Consider the following 23,155-nt stretch of genomic DNA (forward strand, 5'->3'; position numbering starts at 1 on the left):
CCCTGCCTTTGCAATTCCCGTTGCAAGATGTATACCTGCTGAGCAAATCTCCTTAATACATTTTTGGGGAGCTTTATGTTCAGGTCTTCCTGCAGGCATTATGTATCCCTACCCCTTACAGAACAGGGCGTGAAAGGTTTCTGGGAAGGAGTGCTCTGCCTCCTTACAAAAGGAGGACGGATGTGCCCTGAAGTCCTCCTACACGATACCAACTGCTGTGCATTCAACAAACCTGCTGGTTAATGATCTTGCCCATAAGTAATGTTTTAACCATAGAGTGGCTTTTGTTTGCTTCAAAAGCCACAAAGCCAAAGAGGAAGTGTAGGAGAACGTGGGCAGGACGGTGGCCAGGAGCCTCATGACCTCAGCTTTTTCCGCCACGCAGGGATTGGTGGCCAGTCTCGGGGACAGGGTTTAAATTCCCCATGGTTGCAGATGCCAGGCAGTCAGGGACGAAGGGAGAAAGCCAGAGCTTCTTGCAGCCAACGAGCAGGAGCTGCTGCTGGGATCACTGGGAGCCCTCCTGCTACAGCAGACTCCTCCAGCACCAGAAAAGGTAATTTTTTGCTTTTTCACCCAATGCATGCCTATCTGTCTGTAGCTTCACCCAAGGCGAGCTTCCAGAGCTGCATTGCTGGGCAGGAACATTTGATGCTTCTCTGTGGGAAAAGGTCTGCTTCTAGAGGGAGAAGGTGGTTGCTGAAGCAATACAAAGTACCACAAAAAAGAAAAAAATCACAGTTTTAAATCTGTGTGCTGATAGATATCAGGAGGTTACTGAAAACCCTGAAAGCTTCCTTCTGCGTGTAACCACAGCCTTGTAATATCCCAGTTTCTCCTGGCAGGCTTGCAGTTGGTGCTGCATGCTACTGAAGCGGTGGGATGTGTGCCCTTCTCTGTGTATCTCTTGGGACTGCAGTACCTCTAACAGAGAGCCCTGCCTTACTGCCAGGCTTATTAATATGTTTTAAATGTCTGTAGTAGCCTTTCGTTTCTGCTATGACTTACTGAAGTTTTAAATGCTCCTTGTTCATTCCAGAACTGGCTTAATTTATCAGGGATGTTGTTTATCCTGGGAAATGGTCTGTCAGCACCAAAATTTACTGCAGCTCAGCACTGTCCCACAGGCACCACTCTTTTATCAAATTGCTAAAACTGCAGTGTGAGCAGTTATTTCACTTCATCTCCTGCTTGGAAATGCAGCTTGTTCTGTTCAAAATTCTGAAGGGGAAACGAAAGTCTGTCCATAAAAGCGGTTCCTGTTCACGTAAAGTGAATTTACTCACAGCCACTCTAGTTAATAATTCTGAAAACTAGTTTTAAAGTAACTGAAAAACAAATCCAAGCTGGGTTTTTGTTGTCTGGTCTCTTGAAGAAATGATGTTAACTCGATGATAACAAACCCTTACCGACCTGCATAGCACCTTATTTTTCAGAAGAGGTCTGCTTGTCCTCTCAGTGGGATTGCTCTCCCCGCTGCTCAGCAATTTTCAATATCTGCTTTTAAATTTCTTGTAGCTTTTGAGTTGCTAAGTCATTGCAAAACCAGCTAGTTGGGGGACAGAAGAATAAGATGGCAATGGGCAGGCTGAATCCGAGTTAGAGAGTTGCTCTAGGCACAGTAAAGGACACCAGGAGAAAGAAAAAGCCTATGGCATTTTTTTTGTGGTAGTTCCTCATTAACCTCATTAACTTATCGTTACAACTTATTTTCCAGGTAAAACATCACAATGAAGGTGACAGTTCTTTGCTTATGCCTTATCAGCGTTGCTGCTGCATGGCCGGTGAGTACATCATAAATGTGTATTAGTGATCACTTGCAATATTTTCTGTGCACTTTAGCGAGAAATTGATACCCATAAACCCTTTTTCTCTTTCCTCCCTTCAAGATTAAATCCAAGCAGCATGCCATTTCTGCCAGCTCTGAAGAAAAATACGTAAGTTTCTTTGTCCTTCTGTTCTATCTGTTGTCTTTAACAAAGCAGTTGTGATTTATACTACTACACACTAGTGTGGGTTGAATAACAATGTCTAGTGTTAGAAGAGCACTGCAGCCCACTTCCTGTGAATTTTGGAGTGGTGTGAGCAAATGATATTCATCTTGTATAGAGCTATTTGATTTATACCCCATCACTAACTACAAAACTTGTAAAATCAATTATTTTCTCTAAGAACCAGCTACTGCGTTTAGTTTGGGGCCTTGATGGTGAGGGAGATAGATCACTGTAGGGAAAAGAGCCTGAGAATGAGCAGAAACCACAGCGTTTAGATATAACTCCAAATGTCACTAAAATGAGCACAGGCACATCTGCTGTACCATCCTATTTGGGTCTAACATTCATCTGTGATTGTGGCTTGTTCCCAGTCCTCTCCCTGTGGTAGGGGATGGTTGAGGACACATCCTGTATGAACAGAGTACGTGCTGCAGCTGCCACACCTGCGTGAACACAGATTGCACGGCACCAGCAGTTTCACCGGCTCTGCTCTGCTCCTTTTTTCCTCCTTAAAACCTCCTTTTTTCTCCTGAAGGACCCCAGGGGCCATCACTCGCACAGACAACACCACGACCTTGTGAATTCTCACTCTCAAGAGCTCCTGCAGCACCCGCAGAATGACCTGGCATCACTTCAGCAGGTACGCCCAACTGACTGGGGGAGAAAGTGTGGCATCTTTCAATGCCAAACCTTGTGATTTAGGATTAAGTGCTTTACGAATAATGAGCTTGTTTATTAGCTCCACTGAATGCGCCCCTTTGTGCTAATATAGTGAGTTTTCTGTTGTTTTCAGACTCTTTACTCTTCAGAAGAAAATGCTGAAAATGTCCCGGTAAAACCGGTAAGTGTTTTGGATGGCTAAATGCCAGCTGAGCTCTGCAGGGCAGCCAGTGCATAGCCATACTTGCTCTCCTCAGCCAAATGCAGTTCTTGTGGTAACATTTCCCCCTAAATAAAGCAAGGCTTCAGGCAGGATGGGGCAAATTAGGAACAATTTGGGCACTTAGGTCTGCAACAGTGCCTAAGCACTGGGTTAGCAGGAGGGACGTTGCTCAGCATGCCTCGGTGTATGTTGATTTGACTGATGCATGGTTAATGCTTTCCAGCACTTTCCTGACGTGCCAAGCAAGAGCCACGAGGCTGTGGATGACGATAACGATGATGATGATGATAATGATTCCAATGACACCGACGAGTCTGATGAGGTTGTCACAGACTTTCCCACTGACATCCCAGTAACGGCACCCTCCCCTCCCTTCCCTTTCACCCGTGGGGACAACGCGGGCAGGGGCGACAGCATGGCATACAGGATGAAGGCCAAAGCCAGCATGGTGAAATCGAGCAAGCTCCGCAAAGCTGCCAGAAAGGTGAATGGGGCTGTGCAGCGGGTATTGGAAAAGGGTGGTGAAGATGAGAATGGAGATATTATCATATGGGAGTCAGCTCTGAAAAGGATTGGCGGGAGGTAAAGGCAGGCGTAACCAGAGGGGTGCCTTTCCTCTGGACACCCCCAGTCAGTGAGGGCTGTGGACATGCAGAGGCAGGAGCACAGCCCGCTGCTGCAAGCAAGGCGGTAATGCGGGTTGCACTGCCCTGATGGGCTTGCACACAGGAAATCTGAGTCCAGGATCAGACCTGAGTTTCTTATAACATGACCGGTTTGTGTAAGTCCACACTGTCTCAGAGCAGAGGTGTAGCACTGCAGTGCAGGTGGCAGGCGGCTGATGGCTCTTCATTTTCCCTTTGTGCAATGCAGCTCATTGCAGACGATGCCACAGAGGAAGATGAGAGTGCCCTGCATGGGGACAGCCAGCAAGTGGGGCTCTGGCAGAAGGAACTGGCTGCCCACCGTGCCCCAGGGAAGCGCGCTGTCAGTGGAGAGTGGCTGGACAAGAGCCATGAGCGGGACAGCAGCGAGCTCACCCACCACCAGAGCATGGAAAATGACAGCCGTCAGAAATTCGACAGCCCCGAGGTTGAGGGAGGTGACAGCCAGGATGGTGCCAGAGGAGATGGCCGCCACAGCTTGGAGAGCAGGGAGAGACGGGTCAGCGCAGCTGCCAGCATCCCCACTATTGATGACACCAGCAACCAGACATTGGAGAGTGCTGAGAATGCTCGAGAGCATCACAGCATTGAAAACAATGAAGTCACAATTTGAGGGAAATCTGGTGTGTTCCTTCTTTCTGTAATTTCTGCCAAAATGTGGGGCTGGGGGAGAGCAGATCTGCTGTGGTATCTGTAAACACAGAGTGCGTGGCAATGCCCAAGTTGGGGCGCACTGCTTCCTGGCCACCCAGCCAGGCTGTGGTGGGGTGCTGGGGAGCGGTGCCTCCGGGGGATGCTGCGCATCCTGCTGCCTGTGTATATTTTGTAACCGGATTTAAATAAAATCACAAAAAACCCATTCCTCAGGGTTGTGTTGCTGTGGGGGGGGGGGGGGGGGGGGAGCTGCGTAGCTCATGGTGCGAGGAGCTTCCACACGTACATGAGGTGAAATACTCGTCTGTGTGTGTCCTGTGATTATTTCTGCTTTTACCAAAACACACAGAACAAACCCACAAAACTTTATTTCGGCAGCGCCCGACTGCGTGGCGGGAGGGGCGCTGAGGAGAAAAGAGCGGGAGGGGCGCGCCCCTCAAGGGCCGCCGGAGGGAGGGAGGGAGAGAGCCGGCCGGCCGCGAGCAGTGCTGCGGGCAGACCGACCGTCCGACCGCCGGACGGACCGACTACATCTCCCTCCGTGCCCCGGGCTTTCCGGGCTGGCCCCGGAGGGCGGGGAAGGGGCGGTGGCGGCTGCGCCCCGCCCCGGGCAGCGGCGGCGGGCTGATGGCGGGCCGCGGCGAGTGCCGGCGCGGCCGGGAGCAGCTGGAGCTGGAGCGGCTGGGCGAGGCGGCGCGGGCCGGCCCCTGCCCGCCGTCGCCGCCGCCGTCCGCCTGCTCGCGGCAGGCGTGGAGCCGGGACAACCCGGGCTTCGAGCCCGAGGAGGAGGAGGCGGCGGCGGCCGCGGCGGCGGCGGCGGGGGGGCCGGTGCTGGAGATGGACGTGGAGTGGGGCAGCCCCGCGGCGTCGCTGGGCAGCGGCGCGGCGGGGCAGGGCGGCGGCGGGCGGCGGCAGCGGAGGCGGCTGCCCGCGGGGCGCGGCGGGGCGGCGGAGGCTCCGAGCCGCCACCAGGGGCCGCCCGACGGCGCCGCGCCGCACCGGGCCGCCTGGGCCAAGCGGCTGGCCCGGCGCCTGCGAGGTGAGAGCCCCGGCGGGCGGGCTGCCCGTCCACCCCCCTTCCTTCCCATCTGCTTCTCCTCCCCGCCGCCTCTGCAGCCTCGCCCTGCGCGCACCTCGCTGCTCTGTGCCTCCGCGCTCTGTCTGCTCTCAGTGCGAGGCCGGCCCGAGCGGCTTCGGGGCCTTCGTGGCATGTGGAGGGCTGTTCCCTGCTCAGCTGGCCCTCTGGCTCCGGTACGGCAGAGAGAACGACCCCGGGGGTTGATTCAGGGCTCCTGCGAGAGCCCCCCTGCTTCTTGGGAGAAGTGTGAAATGTCAGCATCAAGGCACAAAGATTTACTGTGCTTAAGGGCCAGAGAATACCTTTATAAATTAAGCCTTCTTACAAAACATGAATTTTCCTGTGTGGTGGACACTAATGTTACTGGTTGTCGCAGCGTCAGCAGAAGCGTTAAAACGCACCCCATTTGAAGCAGGGACTTGTAAAGCAGACGGTTCTGCGCCGTTTGCATCTTCACTTGTTTTTTGTGTGCATTCAGAAGCCATTTGCTGTTACGACTGCTCTGACTTGAGCTGTCTCAAACCAAAATAAATCCCTCTGGATCGCTGGGGTGTTTTACCTGGGTGCAAGTCGGATTTGCAGAGGTTTTGGATTAGAGGATCTTTGCAGCAGGTATTAGTGGGAGACTGCTTCAGTGAACTAAGTCACTTTATAACGAGAGACCAGAATGCCCAGGAAAAAAATGTGAGTGATAATTACACATTATATACTAACTGACAGTGCTCTGTTTGGAGTCTGCGGTGGTGTCTTTAGCTTAGTGAGTCACTGAGGTCTATAAATGGTTTGGGTAGGAGCTGCTTAACACAGAGAAAGTCAAGTCCTGGTATAGAAATGCACAGCTAACAGTGCTTCCTTCCCACCAGCCAGCGATGAGAAGCATCCTGCTGTGCGTGCTTGCAGCTGTGATGAAAAGGCATGGTTCTGCGCGAGGCGAATGTGACAGCGATTTCAGGATGGCTCCAACCTGGCCTAATTGCTGCTGTCTCACCTCAGTCCTGGCTTCTGCTGGAGTGCTCAAAACAGATTATCTGCATTAGGACTGGTTTTGGTGCTGGTTTCTGAGTTGTTTTGAATCTGAAGTCAAAGCTAAATGCTCTGTGATTTGAGTAAGGTCAGAGTGCTCTCTAGGTGGAAAGAAAGTACAATGCTTTTATCCACCTTATGAGAGACCATTCTAGCAAAGGTTTGGTAAAATTTCTCGTTGAATCACACACAGTGCATCTGCAGCCATGGCTTAGTGCAGTGTGGGATGGCTTGGGGAGCAGGAGGGTTATTTGGTTTTAGTATGCTTGGTTTTGGTTATTTATTTATTTATTTTTTTAAGGCTGTTTGTGTATTTTCACCTAGTTCAGTGGTGTGAGCAGCAGTGCCAAGAGGGATCGTTTTTTGGCGAAGCTGCATGCTGTGCTGGGCAGAATGAGCCCAGGGCAGCACTGGTTCCAGGCAGGCGTTGCTGGAGGAGATGTTCAGGCCCTGTTCTGCTGCCTAAAAGCAGCACGGCTTCAGCTGGAATAAGCAGTTTGGGAGCCGATGCACATCTGTAACTTGAACATTTAATTTCTGTTCTCAGGCTGAAAGATGAGGACCAGTTTTGGCATGGTAATGTTACACAACCGGTGTGCTTCTCTTTCTGTTACTGGGTGTGAGCAATTAATCAAGCGTGTGCTGCCTGGCAAATGGTGCCAGGTTCCATCTTCTTGCACTGTAAGAAAGAAAAAAGAACTGAAGAAAAAAATCTTTGATAATGGCTATGGACTAAGCTGTCTCTTGGTGTTTTAGGCGGTGAACGCTGTTCATATTCTATTTTTAGCCGCAAAGTACAAAGAGTTGGTTTCATGTCCTAGGAATGTTCGCAGTGGATTTATTCCTGTGGTTCCTATCTGCAGTTTCTGCTGATTTCTGACCCATGTACGTTTTGTGCTTACAGGCAAGTGCAGCCAAAGTTCCTGCAGTAGACAGGTTTGTTTCTGGCTCTGTAACTCCGAGAATGTTGGTTGCCATTAATTTTATAGGTGGAGGAAATTACTTTCGTGCCGTAGGGGTACCGCTGGGGACTGCGTTTGCCTGCTGTGTGGGCAGTGAACCTTCTCTGGGGAATGTGATGGCTTCAGGCTACATAGCGAAAGGGCTGATTGCAAGCCTGAAATTGACACGGGACACTTGAAGGATAACTGTCAAAGAGAAAATGGAGGTTTCAGTATTGGAAACGGCACTCGGTAGTGACATTTCGTGGATAACCACGAGGATCTTCGAACACTGGGATATGGCAAACTTAGTTTTATTTGAAGATAACTAGAGGAAAATTAGCAGAGATCTATTTGATGAAATGCTGCTTCACCGGACAGGATGCAATACAAGAAGGATTAATCCTTTGGATACCAAAAATAATAGCGGTACCGTGGATAAGCAGGTTGCTGCTCATCAGCTGAGTGCTGTTAAATGACAGCTTATGCTTTGCTTGCTGTCCGGTTGTGAAATAGACATGCTAACAAAGAGGATTGCTGGAAACAGGATTTTGGTAATTGCAGCGATCAGGGAGACTGCAACAGGAGTTACTAAGTGAATAGAAACTCGACTGATAACGATTGTTTGTCTCTTAGTTTTCTGTCTGTGGGGCTTCTCATTTGCAATGTAAGCCTCCCCTGCCTTTGCAGATCTCCCCAGCTGCCAGAAGGAGAGGAGGAGGTGGCGGCTCATCTCAGCTACTGAGAAAGTTGTCAGAAGGTTTGATGGGCAAGGGTAAGGGCCGTTTCCAGAGCCAGGCTGGAAAAGTTATCTTCCCGCAGGAGCTGTGCTTGGTCACCCAGCCTTACTGTGTCCTCGTGTGCGTCAGTACGAGGTCGTGCATGTGGAGGTATTCTTGAGAGGTTTTCCTGGTTATTGTTAAATGGCAGTGTCAAACGCCATTTTCAGCCATTCATTAATTGTGATAACAGTCATCCGATCTGTACCGAGTTGGGTTAGTACTGGCTCTGAAAGGAGTGTTAACTTCAGCTGGAGCAGGAGGCGGTGTTGTTGCTCTGGTTGTTTCGGGAGGAGGAACCTTTCCCTGGGGCCACACTGCTCTCCCTCTGCATTTCTGGGCAGGTGTATGGCCGTGGGCACCTGGGGGGTGGCAGCGCCGTCCCTGCAGAGCTACTGGGTGCCTTTGGAAGTTTTCCATAAAGCCTGACTAGTTTATGTGCCTTCTGTACCTTATAACCTTGGATTTACGTATATAAAGGGGTATGTGTGTGTGTGTATATATGTCCATTGTGTGTTTATATTACAAGTGCATATATACATATACATGCAAACTACTTTTATGCATGCAAACAGATTTTAATTTCCTGTGTTACCTGCGTAACAAATGTATATAAGGAATGAAATGAAATAATTAATCAAGGCTAGAAACAACGTTTTTGGTGCTCACATTAGATGTCAACTTAAATCCAGCACTGCCTATCACCACTATGCATTTAGATGCATCTGAAATAATATTCTAATGCAGTAAAAAATGGAAGTACTGTGTGTGTTTGCTAAAAACGTGGCAGCTAATGAATGCTTCAAGCTAGCTATTGGGTAAATCCAACGTTCATTTAACAGAGAGATCATTATGTGATCTCTGGTGCTGGTTTTTGTTTTCTTTTGTTTTGTTTTTTTTTTTCATATGAAACTTCTTGTTCTTTGCTGACTTGTAACGGTTTTCTAAAAGGACAGAAATGAAGCTTGCAAGCTTTCTCCACATTTCTTGCTGGTGAGTAATGTGCTGACAGCCTGGACACAGCTCTCGCCAGCTCAGCTCACTGCCTGCTCCAGCCTTTTCTTCCTCTCTCCTGCAGTGTTTTCCTGGTTTTATTATGAGGGTTGCTAGTGCAACGTACTGCTGGATTAAGGGCTGAATTTGTTGCCTTCTGTGCTACTAGTGACTCTGTAAACCTTCTTGGTTTTGTGTTTCTGCCTTCCAGAATGACCTAATGGTGAGGATTTGGCGTTTCGTGTAGTAAAGCAGCAGTCCTTACTCGTAAATTTTCAGACTTACCCTTATAGAACAGCTTTGGAAATGTTCTTTTCTTCTGGGGGCCGATGCCAGTGAAGGGTGTAATTAAGGGTGTAATTAACCAATCAAGGAGCATGAGCAGAGATCAGCGCGAAGGCTGTCGGTGCTTGCTGGGCATATGCGCGAGAGGTTTCCCAGTTGACTTTGTGGTTAGGTCACAACTCAGTCTGTGGTAGCTGCAAGGCTTCTGCAAACATCAGGCGCCTTAATGCTTTCTGAATAGAACTCCTCGTCAGGCTGAGTGAAGAGCTTCCTCATTCCTGACTTTCTGTTAGCAGATGGAGCTCTTCGGCGGGAGCAGCTTAGCCCTTTGGCTGTCCTGGTCTGGGCGGCAGAGGTTGTAAAGCAACCAGACCCTCTCCTCCTTGTCAGCTTTATAGCTTGTTTTGGCTATCTCTTGTTGCTGTTCCATTCCCTTCAAATTACTGTGGCATGATGGAAGGATCCAAGATTTTTTCCTAGGAATTTTGGGGTCGCTTCATTTCCGTCTACTGGGAACATGAAGAATGTTTGAAAAGGTTGGCAGTTTAAGATGCCTGATAAGGCAAAGAGTGGAATTTTGGCAGTCTGCTGTAGGAGTTAAAATATTATTTCTATATGCTTTTCCTTCCACCATAAACTAAGGTCAAATTTATTTAGGCTTAAATAAAGATAAATTCCCTGAAGGTAACAATCCTGGACTGAACAGCACCAGCTGTTCCCATTTTTGTTCTGTTCCGGTATTAGGCACAGGAAATCAGCGTGGTTGCTACTAACTGCTTTCCACTCTCATGCATTTTACTGTTAACAACTCCATTTAATAGATCCTTTTGCTTTTCTGTCACCCTTTTGGAAGTATTGAGCACCGTCCAGTGAGTTCTTATACACTCTTGTCTTGAGAATGCTGGGTGTAATGCCACGAAGCTAGTAGCACACGGATGTTGTAACGCAGTTGTCCAGTTTGACAGCTCAACATCAGCTGGTCCCGTAGGCTGCTGCTAAATTTTTGCTGTGCAAGGAAAGAAACATGAGGTTACAACATATTTTCTTTACAGGTGTTTGACAGACCTACCATCCCTTTCAGGTAGAAAGTTATTTAGAATTACTAATAAAGGTTCAGTACTGAATGTGCATTTTCATTCATCCGATAATGCTTTTCATATTAAAATTGGATAAAAACAACATGAATTGTAGCATATCTTGGAGGATGGCTACCTGTGCATGCCTTTGTATACTTGGGTGTGTTTTCATACCACCTAATTTAAGTGGCAGCACTTCTGGCAGATATTCAGCAGCTTCCACAAGAGTTCTGCTGCACTGTTAGTAAATGATTATGGTCCCTCACGAGTAGCTAGCACTGCTGTGGGCCCAGTTCGACTTGCACAATGGTAACGAGAGAAGCAGTTTTTGCTTGAGCTTAGATCAGTTTAAAATCCAGCACAGAACCTGTGGCAGACATGACGTGGGTGAAGCTTTCAAAGCCACTCGACTAACTGTGCCACTTGTGTATCTGGTCTCAGACCCCTGTGTGTATCACTGTGTGTGTTTTTCTTAAAAGGTCTGTGGGGCACAAGACTCATGGAAGAAAGCAACACCAGCAGAGAGCGATACCTGAAAAGTGTTTTACGGGAGTTGGTTACATACATGATTTTCCTCGTGGTCTTGTGTGTCCGTAAGTACCCTTCAGCATTAATGCATGTGGTTCCTTATGCTCGAGTGTATGTGGATCACTGGAGACTTATATGATTTTAGTGTCATTTGTCTTGTTATCTTTCATATGAAACACAGTAAGGCTCTGCTTATGAGTGTTACGTCCAAGTATGCGAGACATGGCTGTCTGGTTCAAGGTTTGCAATCTTACTGACTGCCTAGAGAGGAAGCAGAATGCAAACCTCCACTCACTTCTTAAAAAATTATTATTTTATTTGTCTTTTAAGCACATGACTGGTTTTAGGTATGTACTCTAGAGTCCACGCAAGATACTGTTAGTCAATTTTACTAAAGACACGCTTGAGAAAAACAGGCAGAAGTGAGGAGTTTGGTGGATCTCCAGCCTAATGCACATAATGTTCATGGACCCAAAATGGGCTTTAAGGTGTAACATAACAGATCTGAGGGCAGTTTTTTTTTTGTTTTGTTTTTTTTTTTCTGGGCATACGAACTTAGATTTGAATCTTTATTTTTTTATATATTAATTGCCAAAACAAGGTGTGTTCATATATTTGCATAACAATCAGCAAGTCAGTGCAAAATAAAACTTGATGTGGTGTTGATGAAATAGATGTTTTACTTGGTTACTAGTGAGAATAACAAAAAAATCTGTGTGCATTAAGTTAGTGTAACCTGGTGGGTTACCCCCAGTTCTTAGCAAGCGCAGTTCTGTTCTAAATGTCCACAGTGTAAATGGCTTTCAAGTTGTCATTTTTGATCAGCTCTAACAGGGCAAGGTGCTGTTGTTATTTCTGGGGAATTAAAACCTTTTTTTTTTTTTTTCCCCTGAAGACAGACAGACAGACAGACAAACAAACAAAAAAACAGCTCTGGGAGCAAGTGCCTTGCTTGTCCACAGCACAATTACTAAAACAAAAAACAAGCCTTATTCTGGTGACACAACTCACAGCTGTTTAGGTGATGTACAGCACGAATGATTATGTACTAACTCTAATGTTTATTTCCTTCCTGAGACATTTAGGAGTGCTTGGTGCAGGTTTATGGACAAGGGATTGTAAGGCTGCTTGTGGCTCAACCACTGGGAGAGGTGTAGCATGAGGGACTTGAATGAGAACACATTTGTCTTTGGTGGGAACAGCTTGCTTACAGACTGTTCATAATTCATTCTGCTGTAGAAAATATTTCTGGTAACAGAATGTGGGGAAAAATGTAGTATGCCAAATGTGTACGGACACTGCTAACTCATTAAGTTTTTTTAAGTACGATCTCTTTTAATTTTACACTTAAGCAGTAACTATGGGACAGTCTGGTCTTTGGTGTGACACGCCTTAGGAGGGTGCTTTCTGCTTCTGGCCAAATGCTATTAGCAATCCTTGTGTTATTTATTTTTGCGAGAATCCAGGTATTCCACAATTGAGGCTCACATGCAACGTGCCACGCAGCAGGAGACGTTTACTAAAAATAGTTCTTGTTCTCCATTTGCTAAAGAAAACGTGCTTTTTTCCCTATAATAAAATATTTCTGTAAGTTTGTGAGAACAGATGAAAATTGTTCACCATAGATGTGATCTTTCAAGCTTCTCTGGGTTTTAGCCTTGAAATGGTTTTAAGTATTTATAGGCAGTAGCAGTACCAGTGCCAGAGACTGCTTTCTCAAGCCGTCAGGGCTTTGTATGTCATTTTATAATTTATGCTCCGTGGTCCTCAGCCTCATGCTTGGCCCAGCGCAAGGGAAAGAAGTAGCATGCAGCCGTTATTTTCTGCGGAGAGATTCTCTTATAAGCACTGCACACCTTGGGTGGAGTTTTGTTGTCTAACAACACACGTTCAGTGTTGTTTGTCATGCCCCACGCTGCCTACGTTGAGTATCATTTTCTGCTGTAGCAGGACATGGTTCTTCCAACACCTTGCATCATCCGTTCCAGCTCTCTGCCGAGGCCTTGGATAGCTCAGGACACCTCAAATGGCACTAGCTGCCTCTCTTCAGGCTGCTGAGTCCTGCCTTTGTGGTTCTTGGTGTTGGGTTTTGTAGGAGCATTAATTGCAAGTGAGGTGTGGGAAGGAGAACTGTGTGTTCTGAACTGGTTGATCGATCTGTTCTTCGCTGCTTTTTATATTGTAATCACAGCTGACAGACAATTGCTGCTTGGTGTGGGCTTTGTTCTGAAACTTAGACTTTTTAGTGCAGAATCCATGCAAGTGCAACCCGATCTGTCCAAAACAAGCGAATAGGTACTCTTTGTCTTTTTCTTCCCCCTGCCCCCTTTAAACTCTACCCCCTACCCAAATCTCTTGCAGTGACTTACGGGACAGTGAGTTCCAGTATGTATTACTACACGAGGGTTATGTCACAGCTCTTCCTGGAAACACCTGTCTCGAAAATGGAGAAAACTGACTTCAAAACATTGTCCACAATGGATGACTTCTGGAAGGTAATACTATAAACAAATGGTTAGCTTGCTGCTGCTGTGACTTGTTTCTCCTGTCTTGGCCTGTAAATTCAATCTGCAAGCTCTTTTTTTCTAGCATGACGGGGTTGGTTCACGAAGACCTCTTTGTCAAAGCGATGGAACAAAGTTGGCCTTCAATATGTGAAGGTAATGCTAGGCTAGGTAATGCTAGTAGGGCAGGGCAGGGCTGGGGAATGTCTCTGGAGGACAGCTAACAGTAAGACCTTTGCCTTAACATCAAAAAAAAATATTCTTACATTTCCACAGAATTAAGATGTATAAAAACAGTGCTGGCAACATGCAAACTAAAATTCTGTGTTCCTCCGCAGTTCACAGAAGGTCCTCTGCTGGATGGTCTTTACTGGGATATGTGGTACAACAACAAAACCATGGCAGAAAACAAAAGCTTCATTTATTATGAGAACCTGCTCCTAGGGGTGCCTCGCATTCGGCAGCTGAAAGTGAGAAATGGTTCGTGCTCCATACCCGAGGATCTAAAGGATGAAATCAAAGACTGCTACGATGTCTATTCTGTAGCTAATGAAGATACTGCACCTTTTGGGCTTCGAAATGGGACAGCGTACGTAGTACTCTTTGTCACAAAGATGTATGTTTTTTCTGATTGGGTTATGCTGGATGGTATGGTTAGTCACTTCTCAGGGGCAACTCTGGAATTGCTTTATGTTCTGTCTGTAAAGCCAGCTAAAATCCAGTTTGTAAAGCTACCTAAATCCAGCAAACTGTGAAGTCTACTCCTGAAGAAACCTTACCAAACTTGGTGGTGGGTTTTTTTGGTCAGATTTTATTTGTTTTGTTAATTGTAAGTTGAAAGTGGAAGGATTAACATGCTCTGTCTCACTACTTCTGAACTAGTTGGACGTACACCAACGAGAAGGATTTGAATGGGAGCAGCCACTGGGGCTTGCTCGCCACGTACAGCGGGGCTGGTTATTACCAAGACCTCTCAAGGAGCAGGGAAGTGACAGCTGTGCAGATTGCCAGCCTTAAGAAAAACCTGTGGCTGGACAGAGGGACGAGAGCAGCTTTCATTGATTTCTCCGTATACAATGCGAACATCAACCTATTCTGCGTTGTAAGGTATGCACAGAAACACCAGTGGCGTTCACATGGCATGATGTAGGTTGTGGGCCTGGCATTTTCTTCTGATTGCTTAGTTTTAAGAGCATGGGTAAGCGTGTGTTTTGGAGTCAAAGGAGACATCAGGGAGAGCTTGTTCCAGACTACTGAAGTGGCATGCCTCCCTGTCCAGGAAGTGGGACTGCATGTTGTGGCTGCACTCAGCATCTGGAGGCAGTTCAGATTTTCCTGATGCCGCAACAGTTTGGGTGCAGTTTGTATGACTTCCCTGGTCATTATAGTACATAGGTGGAGAACACCAACTGGTGCAACGCCAGTCTTTACGTAGTGTGAAACAGGTGGAAATGCAGGCAGATCTTTATGCATTCCTTCACTGTTTCTGAAATGCTTTGGATTTTAGTTAAAATTGAGGGAACAGTAGTTGGGTTTACTCAACTGTATGAAGACTTCTTTGAAGCGTGTGTGGGCTTTTGCCTATTTCCACTTGATTTAAATAATAATATAAATAAAACCAAGTTTCTTTAGTAGTGCTTTTTGTGGACACTGTTTAAATGAAACTTTTTTTTTTTTCCAAATGCAGGTTGTTAGTGGAGTTTCCAGCAACTGGAGGCCTTCTTACGTCTTGGCAGTTTCAGCCAGTGAAGCTGATTCACTACATCTCTACTTTTGACTTTTTCCTGGCAGCCTGTGAAATGACATTTTGTCTCTTTGTTCTTTACTATACGGTGGAAGAGATATTAGAAATTCACATTCATAGATTGCACTACTTCAGAAGTCTTTGGAATTGTCTTGATATCCTTATCATTGTGGTAGGTAATCTTTATAGCCTGAAATTGCTTTCTGAAATGCACTCTGTGGGAGATGTTAATGGCACTGCATTCATAGTGGGTTTAAAGGGTAGTGCCATCATCCTATTTGTGAATATTTTAGGCTAAAATAAAGTGTTTTAAAACTCTCATCACCTTTCACACATTCGTTTCTCTTGTTCTCAGCTCTCTGTGGCAGCTATAGGAATTAGCATCTACAGGACTTCAACTGTTGATATGCTCCTGAAGAAGCTGCTGGAAGATCAGAACTCATTCCCCAACTTTGAACCCTTGGCCTATTGGCAAATGCAATTCAACAACATTGCCGCAGTCACTGTGTTTTTTGTCTGGATTAAGGTAACTCCAAGTTTCCCGTCCTTATTCTAAAATCAGGATGTAAGCTTTCAGAGTGTTCTGAATGTCATGTCATGTATTTCTTTCAGTTTCATCATGTTCTCCTAAAATTGGTCATGGAACAGATAGAGAGCACAAGGGTACCTTCTTGCAGATTAAAAACAAGGTTATAATTCTCTCTCTGCTTTATTCAGCTCTCGTTTAAGTACTGAAGATGCAGTCTGTAGTGCTTTGTCACAGCAGGAATGTGAGGAAATGTTTTCATTATTCCTGAATTGACAAATCAGGACTTGGTACTGGATACTGCTTTTTCCTAGATTGGCTTAACTGTACCCATTTTATCTTTTCAAAAATTCTGTATCTATAGAAGTGTTGGTAGTGTCTGATTCAAGTCATAAATGTGGGAAAGCTAGTCCAATTCATACCAAAATTAGATATGTTGCTTTAGTTTAACTTATTTTTTTTTCATTTTAATTTCTCTTTCCTAGTGCTACTTGTCTTCCTGACTTTCCTGTCCTCTGCATGTAAAAATTGCAGAGGAACATTAACTTTATGAATTGTCTAGCAGTGGAAAACTTTAAGAGCAACGATAAATGCATTTCAGCTATGATATTCCAAATTGATACTTAAATTATCAAGCAAGTTATCCAGTCTCCTGCTGTTTTGTAGGTCAAAGTTGCATGCAATTTTTGCGTCACCGTGTAAAAACAAAGCAGCTTATTATTAGAAATAACTAACTGCAGAGCTGCAGAGAAACAGAATTATGCAGGTTTAAGGGGACTTCAGGAGGTTTCTCGTCCAACCACCTGCTCAAAGCAAGGTCAGCTGTGAGATTGTGTTTCCTCACATTTTTCTATTTCATTCTGAAAGAATGTAAAGATAAATAAATAGACTTTTGAAAGCATATCAGTAACACTGCTCCGAAGCTAGAGTTTCAAATAGGAGTGCAAATGGAAGTCAGTTTTCTCACAGTTTTTTTTTCTTCACATTTCAAGCCTTAGTGTTTTTTTGGAAGCAATGTATATTTCTGAATATAAATTACCTGACTTTTTCAAATTCAGTAGGGCGTCTTGTGTAAAAAGCCAGAGAGCAGTTGTGATGAGAAACTGTCTTACTTGTCTTCACAGTTTTTTTTTCTTTTTTCTATTAACAGCTTTTCAAATTTGTGAACTTCAACAGAACGATGAGTCAGTTATCCACTACCATGTCTCGCTGTGTCAAAGATGTCGTTGGCTTCGCTATTATGTTTTTTATTATTTTCTTAGCATACGCTCAGTTGGCCTATCTTGTCTTTGGTACTCAGATCGATGATTTCAGCACTTTCCAGGACTGCATGTAAGTAAAATAATAAAAAAGGAAAAGAATTTCTCAGTACACCTCAACAGAGACCAAAGAAATCCTGTAACATCTATCTAAAGAGATAAGCTGTAGACATCTCAATACTGGTGTAGCTCAGTAGCTGCTTTTTAGAAATGCTTAGTCATTTGTCGGTATCTACGAGAATCCATGAGTGATTGGTTGGACTCAGTATAGGACAGTAAATCAATTTCCCCTGTATTGGTTTGGTACAACATAACCTGATTCTAAGTGTGGTAATTACCAAGTTGTTTTGACAGATTTCTCCCCCACACCCCCTTACACTGGGGCAATAGGGAGCAAAGTGTTTCCTGTAGAGAGGCAGAGGCAGCTTTAGAAGGAAATGGTTGGGATTTTACGTACGTGAGGGGCAGAAGAGATAGGAGAGCGACAGGCTTGGGTCATTGGTTTTCTTTGCTTCCTCTTGCTGCCATTGTCAGTTGTGACCAAAAGCCAGAAATAACCACCTTAGTTATGCTTCATGTGTTGTATCTGATCACAGGTTTGGTTTTGCTTAAAGGTGGGTTTGAGAAACTGACTTGGCAATGTCTGATGAAGTATAGTAGTGCAGACCTCTCTGCTGCCCATCTGACTGTTACAGTGAAATAGATTGAGAAGTGCACAGCTCCAAAAGTGTTTTTCTCAACTCCTGGATGTGTTTTGTTTTTAAAGATTTACTCAGTTCCGCATCATTTTGGGAGACTTCAACTTCACAGAGGTTGAAGAAGCTAATCGAATTTTGGGACCAATTTATTTCACTACATTTGTGTTCTTTATGTTCTTCATTCTTTTGGTATGTACACCTTTGTTTACATGGGGTGGGTAGGTGGCAAGTTTCTTTTTATGGCCATTTTTGCATCTCTTGTTCTTGGATTCCTACTGCTACTTGGAGCACATTTGCGTTCCATGTAAAGGGCCTCACTTTTACATTATCTTTCACTACACTTTTTGCTTTTTATTTCCTTTTAAGTAGATATGCGTTGTGTATTTGTTGTCTCTCCCTTATAGTGCTCCACATTGTTGGTTTACTTTTTTATTTATTACGAAGAATTTTTCATTTCTAATTCTAAGCAGTGCCTGGCTTGTATACACAGCAAGCCCATATCCTGTCTTCCTCGTCTGGGGCAGAGCTGGACCAATTCTTTATTTCCATAAAACAACTTGGGGTTCTCCTTCCCCTGCAGGTTACCCCTGTACTTCTAGACAAACAGTATTTTAGGAGGCTCAGCGTATCTGAGAAGCAGTATGTAGACATGAGTGTCTCAACTAAATTCACACAGTACAGATATTAGTAGTGAGTAGCCATCGTTTGTATACTCTCTGTTCACAGTAGTGTTGAATTCATATTACAGTCTTATTAATGAAAGTTAAATACCAAAAGGTGGAGTGAGAAAGACCTCCGAAACCCAGGGCATCATGTAAAACCATTTTTTTTTGTCAATATAAGTTAAGAGTCCCAGTATCTTCTACCTGTATGTAGCTTACCAGTAGTTTGGTACTAGCTTTGCTATACAGTAATCTGGTTTCTAATGCTATCTCCAGGCTGAAACTTCTGTGAGCAAGATGTCCTCAGATTATTCCCAGAATGGTGTGTCTTCTGGTGATTTGATAAGGTGGCAACAATCAAAGCAGGATTTTACTAACCTAAAATTGTACAGCAGTCATGTATCATCCTGACTCGCAGACTGATTTAATGACCCTTGTCATTAGTGAGTTCTTATTTGTTCTTTGGGATGAGAAGAAGTGGTAGTCAACAGGAGACAGCTGGAAAATAATACATGGGTTACTCTGACCAAAGAAGTGCATGAGGCAGGTGCTTTGAATCACCTCACAAAATCCAGAGGTGCAGAGGCCAGCAAGGGAAAGAAACATTTTTATTTTTTTTCTAAGGGATAGCAGAAAAGCTCAGGAATGTGAAGGCACAGCAGACGCTCAGTGCAGTTTGTGTATTTATTAACGTGCACATGCTCTAATTTGGGTAGAGGGATATGTTGGTGAAGGCTTCTTGAGACCAGGCTTAGACCTGGAAATAAAGTTAGAGAAGATAGGCAGAAAGCAGCATCCTTGACACTTATATTTGGGCAGCTGAAAGCAAAGTAGACAGTAGCCCAGGTATCTCTTATTTTTTCTGGTGTTAGACCAGAATGTATAACAATATGACATCGGAAAACTATTCTTCTAAAAGGATTTTTTTTATATCTGAAATAATGTTAACAAAGCTTTTCCACAAGAGTGGCACATTGAATATGCCAGTATGTTGAGTCTTTTTGGACTCAAATGTCCAGCTTGCAGTTCAGTCATGCGTATTCCACAGTCAGCAGGACACTTTCAGTAATGGCTGCACAGGTCTAGTAAAATGCTGGGCACAGGGGCAGCGAGACCACTTCTTTCTCTTCTCTGAACAAGCCACCGAAGTCATGTCAGAGTTGGTGACAAGCATGCCAAGTGTCTGATTTGACATCTTTTTGTTCTTATCTTTGTTCTGAACCACAAGAAGGGCTGTAACAGGGTAAGATCCTTGTGTTTGTGCTGGTTATTAGGGGATGAGTAATTAACTTGCATCTCCATGGCATTTTTGTTGCCAGCTGTAATGCCGAGATGAATTCACAGATGTTTTGTGTACGAGTTGGACCTTCTGCAGGTAGAACACATTTTATTGGCACCACCGTGTGTAGGTATGAACCCTCTTTAGAAACAAATTCCCCAGTTAGGTTAATTACCAGTAATTCTGATTAAAAGCTGAAGGGCATTGTATTTCAATACCTTAAGCACTTGGTGTTACTGCTTTTTAAATATGGCACCATTTTCTCCTGGCCCCTTTAAAAAAATAAACAAAAAAACAAATGTGTAGGTCTGCACATGAAGGCCATGGGTGTAATAGGATTTGGACTTGTGGAGATTTTTTAAGCGTCTTTTTCATTTCTTCCATGAACAGAACATGTTTTTGGCCATTATCAATGATACATATTCTGAAGTCAAATCGGATATGGCACAACAGAAGGCAGAAATGGAACTGTCTGACCTTATCAGAAAGGTAAAAGTAATGTTTTGTTTTGTTTCATGTCTCATTCCTCACATCTGAACTTAATCCAGAAAACACTATAGGAACTAAAGAGTAAAGCTGGCAACAGCTGTTGAAAACACACATCTTTTAATTAAAATAAATGTGTGAGTTGAATGTAAATTAAACAATGAAAGCTTTGCATCACAACATATTTTAGCAATGTGAGACTTTATGTCAGAGGATCAGCCTCTAGTGAATATGACACAGGATATGTCTGTCTAGGTGGATAGAGAGATATTCACTTGATGAAGCTGAAGTGCCATTTTGTTTGGGCACAGAATTCCAAATTATTTCATATCAGGCTATAAGATGAGTCGAGTCTTGTTTTACATATTGGGAGCTCCCAGGGCAGCTGCCGGTAAGGTTTTCAAATACAGAATTAAAAGCTCAACCTGAATCTCAGTTTAGGAAAAACCACATGCACCTGCATGTGCTCTGGCATGGGTGGTGCGGTGCTGTACCATGGTCAGAAATGTCTAAACACATACTTAGCATGACCAGTGATTCAGTGTTTTTAAACTTGGGAACTGGTTGTTAAAACAGAGCAGGGAAAAATGAGAAATCTTACTTTGTTGGGATGAGGACTGTTTTTAGAAATCATTCGTACAACTGAAGAATGAGGGAAGCAAAATGACCAATATAAGTTGTACCCAATTTATCAGCGTTGTTTAAAACTGTCACTTAACTGTCAGTAGCTGCCAAAGGTGTCTTGAAATAATCTATTCCTACTGACCTGCAGTGCCAATTGAATGATAAAAGCCTTAATTCTAGCTGCAGGGGTATTTTCATGTTGTTAATTTAAGCACTGAAATAAAAAATGGGTAAACTGGAGGAAAAGACAGGTTCTTGCAGAGCTTTTGGAACACACTGAATGCTTGTGTATGCTAGTAGATTTTGGTAATCCACAAAAGAAGTGTATTGGAAATCAAGTGCTAATGCTTCATGCCAAGTAAAACATGAAATCTCATTTTTTTCTTTTAGGGCTACAATAAAGCCATGGTCAAACTTAAACTGAAGAAAACTGGGGGGAAACTAAATTTTGATGAACTCCGGCAAGATCTAAAAGGGTAAGGAAGCTGTTACTTTTAATCTTGAGTAGTGTGCCCAGGCGTATGATGTGAAGTCTTCCGTGCAAGTTGCTCTTGCCTCTGCGATGTCTTTCAGAAGTTCAAGGATGGTTGGGAAGGATCAGGGTGCAGGTCAGGGGAGGTTTGTGCCATGAGGTAATGAAAAGTGAGGGCTGAACTTTGTTGTGGTCAGTGTTTTGTATACCTGGTGGGGTAGAATTTATGGACAGCTCTGGGTTCATTGTGTCTTTTGTTTGGGGATGAAAGTTCATTGGGAGTGAATTGCTTTTCCAGCACATGAAGTTGATTTAGCATCTGAAAATGAAAAGTAAGGGATCTGTTTTTATTGCTTTTTTAGGAAGGGCCACACTGATGCAGAGATTGAAGCAATATTTACCAAATATGATCAGGATGGGGACCAGGAGTTGACAGAGCATGAACACCAGCAGATGAGAGATGACCTGGAAAAAGAGAGGGTGAGCTCAGCATTAGGAATAGCTTGCCATCAGCACCGTCAGCCAGTCTGTTCCCTGTGCTGGTTTGCTGCCCCAGAAGAAAACTTTTGTTTCCTTTTGCATTTGCTTTCTACCCTGGCTGTCTTAGCAGAACTGTAAAATGGCAAGGTGGAGGTCTTTGGCCTCCCCAATGCACAGGTGACAAGTCTTTATATCTTCCCTGTCTGCGGGTTGTGTTGCCCTAAAGGAGGATCTGGACCTGGACAGGAGCTCTCTGCCACGTCCTCTAAGCAGCCGCAGCTTCCCCCGGAGCTTGGATGACTCTGAGGAGGACGAGGACGAAGACAGTGGGCACAGCTCCAGGAGGAGGGGCAGCAGCTCTAGTGGGGTTTCCTACGAAGAGTTCCAAGTGTAAGTTGAGCCTCCTAGGGGAGCAAAACTACATGGTGGGGCTTCTCTTGGGGAATTTTTATGTAAGGTATGTTGTAGTCTCTCCTATAACTGAATGTTAGTCAAATAATTCAGTAAAAGTCAGTTTTTTTCAGGTGCTGAAGTCACCTGTAGCTTTCAAGTAATATTTGAATTGTATTTTAGAGAGGCTCATGGGAGTCTGTCCCTTCCCTCCCACCCCTCAAAGAAAGAAAGTGAAAACCTGGTCACCGAAACGACAGAGAAAATAGCTGTGTTAGAATAATGCCAGAAAACTACTACTTTTTTTTTCCTAGTAGTAAAATCTCGAGGTGTGTAAGTTTACAAAGCACTTCAACTTAGTTCAATAAGTTGGAATTATTGTTTATTGCCCTCAGACTCATGAGGCGGGTTGATCGCATGGAGCATTCAATCGGCAGTATCGTCTCCAAGATCGATGCAGTTATTGTGAAGCTTGAAGCGATGGAGAGAGCCAAACTGAAAAGGAGAGATGTGTTGGGAAGACTGTTGGACGGAGTGACAGAGGTAAGTAACCCCGCTCTGTCCTGTGTCGTCACCTGCTGGTCACAGCCGGCATGGCTTATTTAGTGTCAGTACTTGTTTTCTGCTGCTTGGCTTGGGAGGGTGCAGGGACTTGTGGTAAAGATGACGTGGCTGCTTTAGCACTGGCCGAGCAATCTTGAGTTTTGTGTTACTGAAGGGACATGATGCAAGTTTCAGATATGAGAAGCCATCTTCTAGCAGACCCGTGTCACACTGTGGCTGCAGAGCACCCTTTAAGCCCCTGGACAGGACAGCAGTGGTGATGAGGAGTTACTGAAGAAGCTTTTTCATCCCTTGTTGTCTGTTGGGATGAATACAAAGTTTTATGGACTAGTCTGGCAGAGTCAAGGTGATCCAGCCCAGCAGGCTGTGCAGCCTGCTCTTCTCCTCCTGATTTTTTCTGGGAGTGTGTGTGGTTATCTAGCTCCTGTTGCCTCCCTTCCTACCTTCCGTTTTCAAAGGGCCACGTGGAAGCAGCCAGCAGGATAAGTGCATTATTTCTGCAGACACTAAAACCTGTCAGCTCCCTGATGGGTCAAGAACAGTCAGAAAAGGGCTGCTAAGGGGTGGG

The 23,155-nt window shown here is 44.7% G+C and overlaps 2 protein-coding genes across 15 annotated transcripts in view; both read left to right on the forward strand.

Moving 5' to 3' along the window:
* Positions 1-316: 316 nt before the first annotated feature.
* SPP1 (secreted phosphoprotein 1) lies at positions 317-4,401 on the forward strand. Its single transcript, XM_083834042.1, has 7 exons — positions 317-556; positions 1,718-1,784; positions 1,890-1,937; positions 2,530-2,634; positions 2,788-2,835; positions 3,101-3,361; positions 3,751-4,401. Exons 2-7 carry the CDS (start codon positions 1,731-1,733, stop codon positions 4,153-4,155), a joined length of 921 nt encoding a protein of 306 aa, XP_083690168.1. The 5' UTR covers positions 317-556; positions 1,718-1,730; the 3' UTR covers positions 4,156-4,401.
* Positions 4,402-4,775: 374 nt separating this feature from the next.
* Positions 4,776-23,155, forward strand: part of PKD2 (polycystin 2, transient receptor potential cation channel) — a 28,968-nt gene continuing 10,588 nt past the window's right edge. For all 14 annotated transcript variants that reach the window (XR_014583983.1, XR_014583984.1, XR_014583985.1 and 11 more), the window contains exons 1-14: positions 4,776-5,235; positions 10,851-10,964; positions 13,261-13,394; positions 13,742-13,992; positions 14,286-14,510; positions 15,091-15,319; positions 15,503-15,673; positions 16,824-17,005; positions 17,699-17,819; positions 19,962-20,060; positions 21,072-21,157; positions 21,516-21,633; positions 21,860-22,023; positions 22,419-22,566. Coding sequence is in view for 2 of the 14 variants with exons in the window: in XM_083835075.1 (XP_083691201.1) it covers positions 4,824-5,235; positions 10,851-10,964; positions 13,261-13,394; positions 13,742-13,992; positions 14,286-14,510; positions 15,091-15,319; positions 15,503-15,673; positions 16,824-17,005; positions 17,699-17,819; positions 19,962-20,060; positions 21,072-21,157; positions 21,516-21,633; positions 21,860-22,023; positions 22,419-22,566 (2,454 nt within the window). In the remaining 12 variants the exon portion in view is untranslated. The remainder of the gene's footprint in view (positions 5,236-10,850; positions 10,965-13,260; positions 13,395-13,741; positions 13,993-14,285; positions 14,511-15,090; positions 15,320-15,502; positions 15,674-16,823; positions 17,006-17,698; positions 17,820-19,961; positions 20,061-21,071; positions 21,158-21,515; positions 21,634-21,859; positions 22,024-22,418; positions 22,567-23,155) is intronic.

The sequence above is a fragment of the Anser anser genome, assembly GCF_964211835.1.
Source record: "Anser anser genome assembly, chromosome: 4".
Taxonomy (NCBI): domain Eukaryota; kingdom Metazoa; phylum Chordata; class Aves; order Anseriformes; family Anatidae; genus Anser; species Anser anser.